Below are 15,024 nucleotides of genomic sequence, written 5' to 3' on the forward strand. Positions count from 1 at the left end.
TCTATTGAGTCTCACATCTGGTTTCTTCCAAAGCCTATAGGTTGTGTGTGTATGTGTGTGTGTGTGTGTGTGTGTGTGTGTGTGTGTGTGTGTGTTGGGGGGACTCGTTAGTATTTGATAGTAATGAATTCCATCATTCACCGGTTTTTTTTTTTTTTTGAAAGAAGACCTCTTGTTTCTAGTATGTCACATGGGAAAAATATTTCTCCTTCCTCATTCTTACTTAACATTTCAGCTTAAATCAGATCAATGAAGATGGGAGCAGGGTCTTAATATGTCACCCAGACGCTTGTTTTGCACTCACAATCTTCTTGCCTCAGTCTCGAGGGTGCTGGAATAACAAGTGTGTGTTACCACACACATCTGTGGAATTTTTAAAGCTGAAAAGATCAGTAAGACAAAGACTTCTGTTTAATAATGGAGTCTTAAAGAGCTTGGCAGTGTAGCTCAGACTACATGAACAGGCAGTGGGCTTGATTTCCAGTGCTAAATAAATAAACAAATCCTTTATTTTTTAAGTAGGGACACTGCTTCCAAGACAAAAAGACCACACTTTCTGGCTTCCCTTGTCGAATGTAACCATGTTCTTGCCATTTAGAAAGGATGGAAGTTGTTTCCCCAGCATTTGGAGAAAGGTGATAAAGGAATACAGTTAATTGAGGGGCAGATCATGCTTTCTATTCTCTTTCATCCTTGAGTAGAGATATAAAATCTGTTTTCAAATCAATGTGAAGCTGTTTGTTAAAACCAAGGGAAGCCACAGGATGTGGTGATTATCCAAGAATAGACAATTTATATTCTGTTTCATTTCCACGATTCTGTCTCCCTGTCTTCTCATCTCTGCTTTCAACACAATTTTCATATTGCCATACAAGCCAAAGAATTGTTTTTTATGGCATCCAGTGGCGAGTGTAGAATAAGGTAACAGATACCTTAGAGTATTTCTTTGGAGTATCACTGAGATGCTCATGCTATCAACCATATCCAGTTTATTGTATACACTAATATATATGGTTCATGTTTTTGTGTTAGGGATATTTTACATGCTATAATAGCGTGTGATTTTTTTTTTCAGTGTGGGAGGTAGAGAAGGTGGAAAACACACCTGTTTGTATATTCACTGACTACCCTGCAGCAAAACAGCTGTAAAAGGAACAGACAAACAAGCCATCAAAAGACTCTTCCTGGTAAGAGATTTATTTCACAGCAAATAACCAGGAACTACAATAGTAGGCTTCAGTCCTCACAATCTCAAAACAGTTTCCAGTCTTTAATCTCATTCAGTTCCTCATAGTGGCTGACCCAGATTCTCTGCCTTACACACCTGTTGTTTAAATGCTTCCCCATGAGACAGCTAGGTATAGCTGCTGAATGGCTCTACTGACCCATGTATCCTACAAAATACTGTGCAGATATGCTTTATGGATCAGCTCAGCCACTGTGGGGCCCTATTCTATCACATTCTCTGTGGGAAAGCTGCTTTGGTAATCATGTCCTAGATCTCAATAAAGACTATGATCCTTAGGTTCCTTTCTCTCTCTCTCTCTCTCTCTCTCTCTCTCTCTCTCTCTCTCTCTCTCTCTGTGTGTGTGTGTGTGTGTGTCTTATTCATTGTTGGCAAAACACATCTGCTTTGGATGGCCACCCCCTCACTGTCATGGTGGGTACGCTGCTCTCTTCTCTATAGGGTCAGACAAATATATTTATCAGTAAAAACAAGCTTCTGGAAGAACAACACATGGTCAGCTTTGTCCACTGGGTGAGGAAGTATCCCATAAGAGGCTCACTGTAAACAGCCATGGCCATCTTCACTGGAAACCATCAGGGTGGAACTAAGTCTATAGCCATTCTCCAGAGAGATCTCAGAATCAAATTTGAGGAAAATCACAATAAATTGTGATTTGGAAATTAAGTATTTTATATGTTGTCACTTACAATTACATTTATATCATTACAAGTTCATATAAAGAGGCAGGGAGGAGATGAGGGAGGGAGGCTGGGATTGGGAGGGAATGAGGGAGTGGGATACAGCTGGGATACAGGGTTAATAAAATGTAACTAATAATAAAAATAAATAAATAAATGGATGGATTAAAAAAACAAGTTCATATAAAATGAGAATTTTGTACTTTATTCAGTTTATTGTGAAAGCACATGGATTCACTTTTTATTGGCACATAGAGCAAGAATATCAAATTATGACAATTTTCTTGTCTTCCTGAACTTACAAACGAGCCTCCATTTTCTGATTTTCCATGCAGAATGTTGGGCACGTGCTCATGGACTGTGGGCAAAAAGCACACATGCTACTTTCAGGCCTATAGATTAAGCCCATTGAAAATGCCAAGGTTACTTGGTGACCAGAGAGACAAGTTCCTAAATGACAAAGCCATGTTCTTACCTTTGGTGAATTATGACATCCTCACATTTTAAATTTTATAGTACAAACCAACTCAGATTTGTAATAGCACTTACATGACATACATTAATGCAAAAATTGTTTTTCATGGACAACAACGTGGACATAACATTAATGATAACGTTAATGATTAGTAGGAATCAGCTTGTGAGATATAGCATTCTGGACACTCACGATAATTCTCATTCACACTGCTGCATCATAAGAAGTAAATGCAAAGAACATATTCCGAAATGACTTCATTTGATTTACTGGATAGGAAACAAGCAAAGCATAGATTTTTTTTGTCACTTCCTTGAGTTCTATGGCTCTTATATGATTTCCATCCATTTGATTTAATTTATCGAACTGAGTTGTTTAATATCTTTTATAGATTTTTAAATCAACATATAATCCAATGGACCAGTTTAGCTTTATAATTTTATGAACTGTACACATTTTATTTTCATTCACTAACCACCCAGATCAGAATAGAGAACAGTTTCACCAAAATATTGTCCAGTGCTCTTTAAAGTCACATCTGTTTGTGCATTGATTTGTTTCCCACTGTTAGTTTTGTATTTAGGATAATGCCACAGAAACAGAATCATACAGTGGTTAACCAGTGGGGCCTAGTTTCTTTATCCCACCATACTTTTCTGATTCACTTGAATGGGTGTATATATAAAGAGAGTATGTCTTTTTATAGTTTAGTATTTTGATCTATGGACCTGCTACATTCTACTTTCCATTCACCATAAGGCTGTTGGGTTTTCTGGGTCTGGAGATTGTGAATGAAGCTACTATAAAATATTTAAATGCTTTCTATGAGAACCTAACTTGTTTTCACGATGATAGGTTATTTTAAATGTCAGTATTGATGTTTTGAAGAGAATTGTGTATGGGGTGGGCTGTTTTGCAGGAGTAACTTCCTCCCTCTGCCTCTACTAAATATAACCTGCTCAGTCTGCAGAATGTTACTTGTATATACGTTTTTAGGGTAGAGCATTTGGCATTGATCAACCAATTAGTGTACCCTTCCCTGGGGAAGGTCACCTCGTATACGCTTAGCTTTCTTCAATTTCCTATAGTACATTGTGTAGATCTGAGGCCTTGGGGGCTCTCTCACTCATAATGTAGTTTGGTATATTTATGGGTATCATGTTTATTCAGCTCACATTTGGGCAGTCATGTCGGTGAGACTTTATGTGTGATCTGACGGCAGGCTCGCTATATAGCCCTGACTGGCCTGGAACTCACTAGGAATGTATGCAATGAAAATTTTGAAATTATTGAGGCAAATCAAAATTTTTCTAGTTAGTTTTTAAACAATCATTTCCCGATTCAAATTTAATGTCACATTAGTGATTATTATAGCCAAGATAAATCCAAGGCGTAATTATTTCAACATGATTTTCTTGTTAATTTAACTTCTCTTAGCAAAACATTGCAATTGCTTAAAACAGAGAAGAGAGGAGGAAGAAAGGGAGAAGTAGGAGGAGAAGAAAGAAAGAAAGAAAGAAGGAAAGAAAAGAAAAGAAATTGAGACCACAACTTGATTGACAAAATTTGGTATGTGACTATGGCTTAGCCACACACACACACACACACACACACACACACACACACACACATACACACAGACACACACAGAGAGATTTTTACAAAAAATTTAAAGAAAATCACCATAAATTTAACAGATAAAAACTCCCTACATGTACCCATTATTTCATAATTTTTGAAGGTCAGAAGTGTGAACATTGCTCCACTATTGCTCCACTGGGTCCTCTGCTCAAGGTCTCTAAAAACTTTAGTCAGCATGCTAGCCAAGGCTATGAGCTAATCTGCGGACAGTTTTCCTCTCCTAGGCTCACTGGTTTTGGGTAGAATTCATTTCCCAAAAGTTGCAGAATGGCAAGTGCTCAGATTCCTGAGGCTATCCTATACTCTCTGATATAAATATGGCAGTTGGTCTTTTCCAGGCCAACAAGGATCTTGACATCTATGTTTGACCACTCATGATTTCTTGATAAGATTCAACTGATAGGTCAGGGCCATTTGTGATTAGCTCCTTTTTAAAGTCTAACTTAAGTAAAGTGACTATGAATTTTCATTATATCTGCAAAATTTCCTAAGAGATACACGTAACACAAGCAAGGCAGTGACATTCTATCATAGTGTCTGGTCTCACCCATACTCAGAGGAAAGAGATTATTCAAGGCATGTGGCACCAACACAAATATCAGTGATCACCTTAGAATTCTATCAACTACAAATAGTGTTTCTTAGTACCATTTTTGAGCTTTACTTCCTCTTAGCTCTTAGAGCTTATGCTTCAGATACTATAAAAGTATCAGACTGGTATTGTACCTTCATTAACCCAAGTTTTCAAATTGTATTTGACTTTAATAAAATAAGAAATCTACTAAGTGTAATATCCACTCAGAAAACTAATTTTTTTAAGATTTCAAAACCATATTCATTTCAATGAACCCTGAGTTGTTTGTTTTTTACCCTGTAGGAGAGGTGAGTGTGGTTCTTTTTTTTTTTTTTTTTTTGGAAAACACAGTGTAAGCAGTAAGCAAAGCTCCCATCAGAGCAGATTTGCCATAACTCCTATGCATTTTTGTGGTGCTTGGGTCATGAGGTGGCAAATGTCATTGTTAGAGACGGCTGAAGAGAATAAGCCTGACTCTTATGGGTCTCTTAAGGTTGTAATTGGTGGCAGGGCCAAATTTTCTAGATGATTCACATCTTTGACAGGGATAAACATATTTTGTGCCCTTTGATTTAAAAGAATTCAGATGTTTTTAGACCCTTTGCCTACATGTATGTCTGTGCAACATGTGCATGCTTAGTACCTGTGCAAAGATCAAAAGAGGTATCAGATTCCTTGGAAGTGGAGTTATAAGCAGTTGTGAGCACCATGTGGGTGCTGGGAACCAAACTCAAGTCCTCTGTAAGAGAATCAAATGCTCTCTCCACCTCCCTCCTTTGATATTCAAAATTAATTTTTCCCCTTATTGACTGATCAATGAATATACCCAAGTACCTTATTCATTTTAATAGCAGAACCAACCAGATATAATTTATTAAAATAAGTTCATTACAATTTTACCTGTTCTTAAATGTTGTGAATATATTCAAAACTGTTCCAGTGTTGTAAGATCATGAACATTATCTTAGGAAATTACAAAGTATGATAACTCTGTTAGCAAAACTATGTAATATCTTCATTCAGTTTTCAAATATAAAAATACATTGTATTATGCAACACTGAACAGTTAAGGCAAGAACACTTCAAGCAAAGTTGGAGGTACATGAATTTTGGAAACTGCTGTTAAGAATATTAGCATAAATAAATATTAAAACTGTTTATCTTATCCAAAACATATTAATTTATAACTTTTAAATAGTGTTACCAGAAAATTCCCTTCAGAAATCACAACAGTTTTCAAGTATAAAAAAACGAATGTGCTTGGTGACCATGGAAACATAAACATACATTTATAGTATTGTACAGGATTTGGACTTTCCCTCCATATTTGGTGTTGTAGTTTCCCGAAGATTTTGACCCATGTGGTTCTGGTTGGCATCTTTTTTATCACTTTGTAAGGCTATTTGATCTCCTATTGGCTTTATCTCTGGGAGTGGATCATTAGTATTCTTCATAATTTTCGGACCTGTTAATGATATCCGACTGAAGAAGGAAATCTAGCAAGAACACACAAACAAAAAAATTAATTTCAGAAAGTATGCAGGGATATAATTTTAACAGGTATGAACATAAATTAATCACATCGTAATGTACATTTACGTACAACAATATGTGCTTGGCATTCCAACAAATTTTTTCCCTTTCTATCAGAATGCAGTCATGACTAAATTAAGACCTTTCAGGATAGAACTTTCAACACTAACAATACTTTCATAATAATATATCATCATGTTTCTTCATAGGTGAAAATTAATATTTTGCTTTTTTTGTCTTGTAAGAGGAAAAAATGAAAATAAAGAAATTACTCACTTGTTACCATTTAAACATAAGAAGACTTGATCATTTGGGGAACTTCTCTGGTACCACTGGAATATCTTAACTACAGATCATTTGTGCCGTGATATTCTAGAAAAGGACATACCTCTACATTCTTGAGATCAGAAGTTAGGAAAAAATGTTAGAGTTGCCAAATGAAGGCTGTGTGAGGCTTGTGGGTCTGAGTCAGCAGTAGGAGAGATGGAGAGGCAGCTGCAGGAGGCCAGCACTAGGACATGCAGAATATAGATAACAGATGAATATAGCAGAGATCCTTGGCAGACACCGAAGTGAGTCTAAGAAATGCTGATGAGCAATGAGTGAGAGTCAGGCAGATGTAGCAAGCTGTCCCTGAGGACTGAGGTTTGTAGGGCTAACAGTTGGAAGAATAAAGCAGCTTGGAACTCAGGGAAGGAAAACATAATAATAAGAAGGGTATGGCTAACCAGGCCATGTGCAGGAGACAGCAGGTAAGATCATCCTCTTAGGACAAAGGTCTCATGTGACTTAGAACCTTTGAAGAATTATCCAGTGAGAAACTGGTATCCTTTAAAAAGCTATAATACAAATAATGCTTCTGATGAAATGTTAGAAGCAGGAAAAAAGAGGAAATGAAAAATTCATGAGGTGGTAGCTTTTTCAGAAATCAACATGGAGCTAATAACAACAACTTACCTTTAACAATAAGTTGGAGGTAACTAGAGTAATATATAACCTATAAAAACTTCTAGCAAAACAGTATGGATTAAAATGGAGGTACTCCTTGACTCACTATACTGGAAGGTACACACCTTGAAAAACTATTCCATCACAAAACAGCAAAAACCTCTCTTTAAGTTAAAAAAGGTATAACTTTCTAATATGCAGGTAATTTCTAACAAATTTAAAGACAAACCCTGCAGACCCTAAACTGAGGAAGAAAAAATGCTTTGGGGATGAGCACCGAAATAGCATTTGTTTTTTTTTTTTTTTTTTTTTTCTCCATAATTTTATATTTCTCATTAGTTACATTTTGTTAATTCTGTATCCCAGCTGTATCCCTCATTCCCTCCCCAATCCCACCCTCCCTCCCTCATCTCCTCCCTGCCCCTTCCCAAGTCCACTAATAGGGGAGGACCTCCTCCCCTTTCATATGACTCCCTTTTGTCAGGTATTTTCAGGACTGGCTGCAAAGTCCTCCTCTGTGGCCTAACAGGACTGCTCCTCCCTTGGGAGGTGGGGAGGTCAAAGAGCCAGTCATTGAGTTCCTGTTAGAACTAGTCCTTGTTCCCCTTACTACAGGAAACCAATTGATTACTGAGCTGTCACGGTTCACATCCGAGCAGAGGTTCTAGGTTTTATCCTCTCATGGACTTTGGTTGAGTGTCCATCTCAGAAAAGACCCTGCGTCTAACCTAAACCTTATTGCTTTAAGAAATCTGAGTTCACAAACTGTAGGGAATTGGACTGAATCAACCCTTAAGTAATGTAGGATTCCTCAAAGGGCTGTTACATTATGTAAGTTTATATGCACTAAATAGCAGGTGTGACTTGGTTTTTGAATGAAGAAGAAACATGTTTTTGCTGAGGTAAGTTTGAAGTTCATATGGCCAGTGTGGGCAGGCAATCCTTCAAAGAGACACTGACCTGAAGCCACTTCAGATCTACCAGAGAGTCAATAACCATTTTTTATATATAAACTGATGCTCACTTACACTTTAGAGGATTTACATGCAAATGTCATGGTTGAACATGAATTCAATCCAAATTTCAAAACATATACAGAAACAAAGCATTATTAGTAGTAAGTGAGCCAAAGCAACACAGAAACTTTGACTCTGGAGGATAGCCAACATGATAATTTGAAAGTAAAAAATAGAAAATGAGTATGCTTACATAAAGCAGAAAACATTACATCAATTTTTATATAACAAAATAAATGCAAGTTCACTTAAATTGCAAAATGGAAAAGACCAGAGAGGTAGTGTGGTGAGCATTTGTTGCTCTTGCAGAGGATCCAAGTTAGGTTCCTGGTACCCAGATGGCAGCCAACAGTCTATAATTCCAGTTCCAGGGGTGGTGATGCCATGTTCTGGCTTCTGTGGGAACTGCACACAAGTGGTGCACAGACATACATTCAGGTAAAACACATAAAATAAAAATAAATAAATCTTTAAAAGAAATGGGACTGGAGAGATGGGTCAGTAGTTAAGACTTGCTGCTCCTTCAGAAGACGTGGATTCAGTTCCTAGGTCCTACATGTTGGTTCACAATCCTCTGTTAACTCCAGTTCCAGGGGCTCCATGCCCTCTTCCAGCCTCTATGGCCAGCATTGCATGCATGTGATGCAGGCAAAAAAATATTCACACAAAGAAAATAAAAATTAATCTTCAATTTTTTTTTAAAATCACTGAAATTAAAACTTAAAAGATATGCTAAAAAGTAGAACAGTTTCAGAAAAATAGATAATATAAAGTCAATTAAAAGCCAGGAAATTGCCTTAAGTATTAAGACACATAGGAAATATTAAACTGATATTAAAACATGAAAACATACTTATGTTTTATGCCATATTCTGAAATTGAGGTACAATGTTCAAATACATAGTAGATAACAAACTTTAAGGTACTCCTGCACATATGCGGCTGATGGGCAGCTTGGTCTTCATGTGCCTGGAAAGTAGGGGGGGGGGAGCTGTTTCTAACATGGAATGCCTGCTTTTGGATCACTTCCCCCTGTCTGGACTACCTTGCCCGACCTCAAAGGATGAGGATATGCTTAGTCCTGATATGACTTAGTGCTGGGGAGAGTAAATATGGGGCTCCCTTTTTCTGGGAGGAAAGAGAGAGGGGAAGGGGGAAAGGAAGAGAAGAAAGAACTGGGAGGAGAGGAGGGAGGGGGGCACCCTTGAAATGTAAAATAAATAAACTAAACTAAAATAAAAATACATAAATTAAATTACTCCTCAGATTCAAAAGTCTTAAGTTTCAACTAAGGAAAAATTAAAAATACACGTCTAAGCATGCTACAATGAACAAACGCAATCTAAAAATCAAGCACAGAAAAAATTACATCTTATATAAAAAAAGACTCTCAATAGTACTAAAGCAGTCTTTATTTTGCAGTGCTTGGAAGGGAACCCAGGGTGTCTCAAGCACACTAGGCAACTGGTCTATATGAGCTATACCTCTAATATACTTCTAAAGTAAGATTCTGAATAGCAACAATGGGAACAGGTATAAGATTAGCCAAGTAGCTATACTATTTATCAGTCAGAAACTATGATTAGATAGACGTGTATTCAAGCCAACAGAAATACAAAGTATGAAATACGAATAGACACCTATGAAAAGAACTTTTAAAGGATTTCTTCAAGGAGAATAAGAATCCCAAAAGGACATCTGGGAAGTAAAAAGTAATGGTGAGTAGAACATATGGTATTACAAATAAGTAACAACATGGTTTGTGATGTTAATAAAATTAAAACATTGGATATAGCAATTTGGAAAAGAAGGGATGACAAGGCAGAAAGTTAGTCTAAGATTCTGTGATTATCAGAGAAAAATATAAGTACACTGGTTAACTCTAGATATTATGTGTGCATGTAAAACATTCAAAGATGAAATCCAGCCCTTCAGAATATTTACATAGTACCCATTAAAAACACAAGTAAAAGATAAGGGTAAAATATCTCTACCAGACAAATGATAACAGAGAAAAGCTAGCTTATTAAAAACATGAACCACCACCTTAAACCCTTTGCATACTTTGTTATAAAATTTCCATTAAGGGAATAGCATAGGAAAAGTAGAATATGATTTCAGTACTTTGTTCTTAACACCAAAATGCAAAATTCATTTCACTTACCTTTTTAGACTTTTTTGTTTCTTTACTTGTTGGATCATTACCTCCCAGAACTTCTGAGGAACTACTCTTTATACGATCATACATGTGTCCTACAATTGGATACATGTAAAAATATTATCATAACTAAAGAGAAAGAAAAGTCTTGATGCATTCAGGGAAACTCTACTTACTCTGAGTTGTGGGTTAATACCTTTGCTCCCACTGGAGAAGTGAGCAATGTCATACCATACAGTTCCTGAAAAGTGGAATCAGTTATGGTAAGCTGCTCAGAGAACTTAACCAATGCAAAGCTATTTGGATTGTGAGTATCCAAATATTTCCTATTATGAAGACTCATCAGGAAGAGAAGACTGATGTAAAAATATAAACTATTTTAAAAGTCTCTCTGTGTGTGTATCTGTGTGTACATAGAGTTTTTTTTTTAAAGACTGAACATTTTTTTAGTCAAATATTGGCATTTGGGGGTAAAAGTGGTATGTATGAATAATCAGTGACTTTATTTGAAGTCATGTCGTTAATAATAATTCAACTTCATACTCTATGACTTCTGTACAAAATATATTGAAATTATTCCCATTGTTTTCTTCTATCTTGGTTTCCAATATTTTTCCTTAAAAGATTCTTTAATAATTAATGATATATTTTGTTATTTGAGAAGTTTATAAATATAACTTGATAATATTCATGTCTTGCTCCTCCCTCCCCAACTCTTCCTAGATCCTCTCCCTCCTCCCTACAATGCCCCCTTTTTCCATCTATTTGTTTATTTATTTACCTATTTATCTATTTATTTACATATTTATTTAATCACTTTACAGCATGATCACAACGCCCTCCCTCCACTCCTCCCAGTCCTACCCTCAGGGCCCCCTCCTCCCATTTCTCCTTCCTCTTCTCCTCAGAAAACAGGAGGTTCCCCATGGGTACCAACCCACCCTGGCATCTCAAGTCACACCAGGACTGGGCACATCCTCACCCACTAAGGGCAGACAAGGCAAAAGAGCTCGGGGAAAGGGATCCAAAGGCAGGCAAACAGAGATAGCCTCAACTCCCATCATTAGGGGACTCACATGATGACCAAGCTGCACATCTGCTACATATGTGTAAGGGATACAGTCCATGAACGCTCTTTGGGTTTTAAGACAGGATTTCCCATTGAACTTGGAGTTCACTGACTGGACAATGCTAGTTATCCAGAGATCCTGAGAGCCTCTCTAGCACTATGAATACTGTAATATGTCTCTATAGCTGGGAACACCAATCCAGCTCTTCATGATTACATGGCCAGGGCTTTAATGACTGAGCCATCTTCCTGGCCCCTACATCACTTATTAATGCTGTTTTATTTTTATTTGCACTCAAATTAATGTTACTTCTGATGTTTTTAGCTAAGCCATGCATCATATAGCTGAATAATAATCTTTTGGTTTGAAATAGTCAACCATTTGGAGCTTATGTTTATTTTCTTTTTGACACTATTGGCTACAGTCTACAAATCTTTAAGGGTGATAATACTTTAGCATTTTAGCAAAAATAATCTAAAACTTAATACTCTTTCTGTAAAAGTTATAAAGAAAAACAACTGAGGGAACGATTTCTTCCTCTGTTGAGTTCATGTCAGATAGCCAGTTCTATAAATAGTTATTTTATTTCTTTCTTTATTTCTTGATCAGGTATTTCTGCTCACGCCCAGCGTCTTGATCCCGTTAGGCAAGCATTCTACCACTGAGCTAAGTCTCAAGTCCAGGAACGTTTTTTTTTGTTGTTGTTGTTGTTTTTGTTTTTTTTTTCTCTAATGAGAACATAGTAGAATGCATACTGTAAAGTGATGATGTAAAAACATAATGGATAAGTCTTATAGCACAAATACAGAACATAAAGTGTAAAACAGAGTGCAATCACAATCTCCTTGACTATGTGGCACCTGTTGCTACACTAACAAGCTTAAGAAAAGATATTTCTTCAGTACCTATAGTAACATTAGAGACACAGGTCCAGGTCCTGGGGCAAATAACTGGGCTCTAGGACATCCCAGTCATATTATCTTGTGTAAAAAACAAGTCCTTAGTATTTGACAAAGATTAAGTTGGGATTTAAGGCAAAAGCTCAACTTAATACTAGATGGGTAAGAGGTAGATGTAGTTCTAAATCCTTGAACAATGAAACATAAAGGACATGTCTCTCCACATGTTCATTCAAATGCCCCAGCCAACCAAGAATATCATTTGTACTTCTAACACAAGAATGACATGTACCATTTCTTCTCTACTCCATTTCATATAACTAGTTCATGGATCTTCTTATTCCAAGGTTTTACAGAAACATGGGAAACAGATATAATATTGGAACATCATTTTTGTCCACATCGTATATCTCACTGATGATAAAATAATAATTCTTAATGGGGTTGTGGGGCTGGAGCTATGGATCAGCAATTAAGGGGCTCAGAGAATGATCCATTAACCAGAGCATACACGGGATAGACCGGGGCTCCCCACACATACGTAATAGATGTACATTTGGTCTTTATGTGAGTCCCCTAATAATGGGAGTCTGGGCTGTTTCTGACTCTGCTGCCTGCCTTTGGATCCCTTTCTCCTAGCGGGGCTGCTTTGTCCGGCCTCAGTGGTAGAGGATGCCTTAATCTTTTTGAGACCTGATACGTTAAGGGTTATATCCATGGGAGGCCTCCCTTCTCTGAGGAGGAAGAAAGGGGACTTGGGAAGGGAAGGTGAGTGTGAGGGACTGAGAGGAGAGGAAGGGTTGCTCTAATCAGGATATACGGTAAACAAATTAATTAATAAAAATGAGTGCATACTGCTCTTGTGAAGGACTCAGATTCAGTTCTCTGCAGACAACTTACAAACAACCCATTTGAAACTCTGGATCCAGGAGATTTCCAGTGTTCTCTCCTGTCTTGCACAGGAACCTACACTCATGTGCACATAACCACACAGACATATACATTTCATTAAAAAATAAAATAAACTTAAAATACAATTTTAAAGTCAAATGTGCTCATACCTTTTATATTTTCATTGTACATACTAAGGGTCCGTTGCAGCATGGTCACACCATCTTCCTATAACCAATAAAGAAACAGTATGATAAAATACACAAACAACAACAAAACCTTTCTTCACATATTGGTACTGTTAGAAAACCTAGCTTTGGTTTCCAAGATGGTTTGAGAGCCTGCCTCTAATTAAAAATATAGGCATGTGATAATTCCCTTTGCTGGGATTCTCTGAAATGGGAAGCCTCAGGTATTCAGTGACTGCTGAGGTCCTCAGTGACTGTGAACCAGGCATAGTGGCAAAGGCCTGTAATTTACAGGAAGCAGAAGCAGGTAGTTTTCCCAACTCAAGGCCGGTCTGACTTACATAACAAGTCTGAGAGTGGGTAGGGCTATCTAGTGAGGCCTTGTCTTTAAAAAAGAAAATAAAAATAAGATGTATAAACTTAAGAAAACTGTGTGATTCCGTTATCTATAAGATGACTGATGAATACTAAATGGCACACAAATTTCTCTTAAAAGTTTATAATAGGAAATGTGTATTTAATGTTTTCTGTGTTTAAAAGTTTTATTGACCACCAAAACCTAAGTTAAAATTTTGACAAACAGGTTAATTTTTTTTCTGTAAGAAAACAATAACTGTCAGAACAATTTTTTTTCCTCAGTGAAAGTAAAGAGTCTTGAGAAATACAGAAACCAAGAAAAAATGACCTCTACATGACAATATCATGTGTTAAATTAAAAATGACAGGCACATAGTTGAGCATATCTTTAATTCCAGTACTTGGGAGGTGGAGGCCTGAGGATCAAGAGTTCAAGGCCATCATCAGCTACATAGTAAGGTTGATGCCAGTCTGAGCTTTTATGAGACACTATTAAAATAGGAACACAATATATGCTTTTAAAGTACCAAAATGGTAGTTGTTTCTGATTGGAGAAAGAAAATGCATTAGAAAATTAATAAAAGATCCTTTTACAGAGCAGGAATGAGAGTATTTCATTAACTAGAAACCATGACTAAGTCAGTGTTCTGTATTTGTATTCTGGAATGCGAAAATAAACACAAGGCCATTACGTTTGGGTGTCAGTATTCCACACCTCTGAGATTAATCCAGAGTACTGTTGGTGGTCTTGACTGTGTCCATAACAAATATATAATGAACTCACATACTGTTGTGGTCTTATGCATTTATATGTATGTATGTACGAATATATTCACAAAACACATTTCTGCTATCAGCACTAGGTTCCCAACTTTTTATATTAAGCATTTCAAAGACAGATCCCCAAATTTCTGTTCATTTTCCAAGAGTGTACTATCTGGAGCTATTTCCACACTGTGGCATGTGTGCTAGATAACAAGATTTGCATAATTCCTAGACTAGACAAAATTCCTTTCAGTTTATGAATGAAGTGATACATACATGTATTTCTACTTCAATAGGAAGCTACAATCCACCCTCTCCTTTCTCTTAGGTACTATCTCAGGACAGAAGCCATTATCCTCATACCTCTTTAAAGATTTCAGCTGGGTTGTCATCAACAGTATCAGTAGCTTCTGAGCTTTCTAATTCAGGAAGGCCGTCTTCAGGTAAGCTTTCTTCTTCTAAAATTTCATTCTCTTTTTCCTTCCTTTCTTCTTCTACAATGTCTTCTATATTTGGGTATACATTAATTTGTTCATCCATGGGTCCTAGTTCTGGTTCCACAATTTCTGAAATATGCTCATCC

General features: G+C 36.8%; 1 protein-coding gene across 6 annotated transcripts in view; it reads right to left on the reverse strand.

The window, feature by feature from the left end:
• Positions 1 to 2,110: 2,110 nt before the first annotated feature.
• The window catches only part of Rpgr (retinitis pigmentosa GTPase regulator), a 57,551-nt gene continuing 44,637 nt past the window's right edge, over positions 2,111 to 15,024 (reverse strand). For 2 of the 6 annotated variants that reach the window (XM_060374797.1, XM_060374792.1), the window contains 4 exons: positions 14,805 to 15,023; positions 13,302 to 13,359; positions 10,278 to 10,366; positions 2,111 to 6,112 (listed from right to left, as the gene is read on the reverse strand). In XM_060374797.1, coding sequence (XP_060230780.1) covers positions 5,906 to 6,112; positions 10,278 to 10,366; positions 13,302 to 13,359; positions 14,805 to 15,023 — 573 coding nt within the window. In that variant the 3' untranslated portion in view covers positions 2,111 to 5,905. The other 4 variants (XM_060374793.1, XM_060374795.1, XM_060374794.1 and 1 more) reach the window with 4 other exon arrangements.

Source organism: Meriones unguiculatus, chromosome X (assembly GCF_030254825.1).
Source record: "Meriones unguiculatus strain TT.TT164.6M chromosome X, Bangor_MerUng_6.1, whole genome shotgun sequence".
Classification (NCBI taxonomy): Eukaryota; Metazoa; Chordata; class Mammalia; order Rodentia; family Muridae; genus Meriones; species Meriones unguiculatus.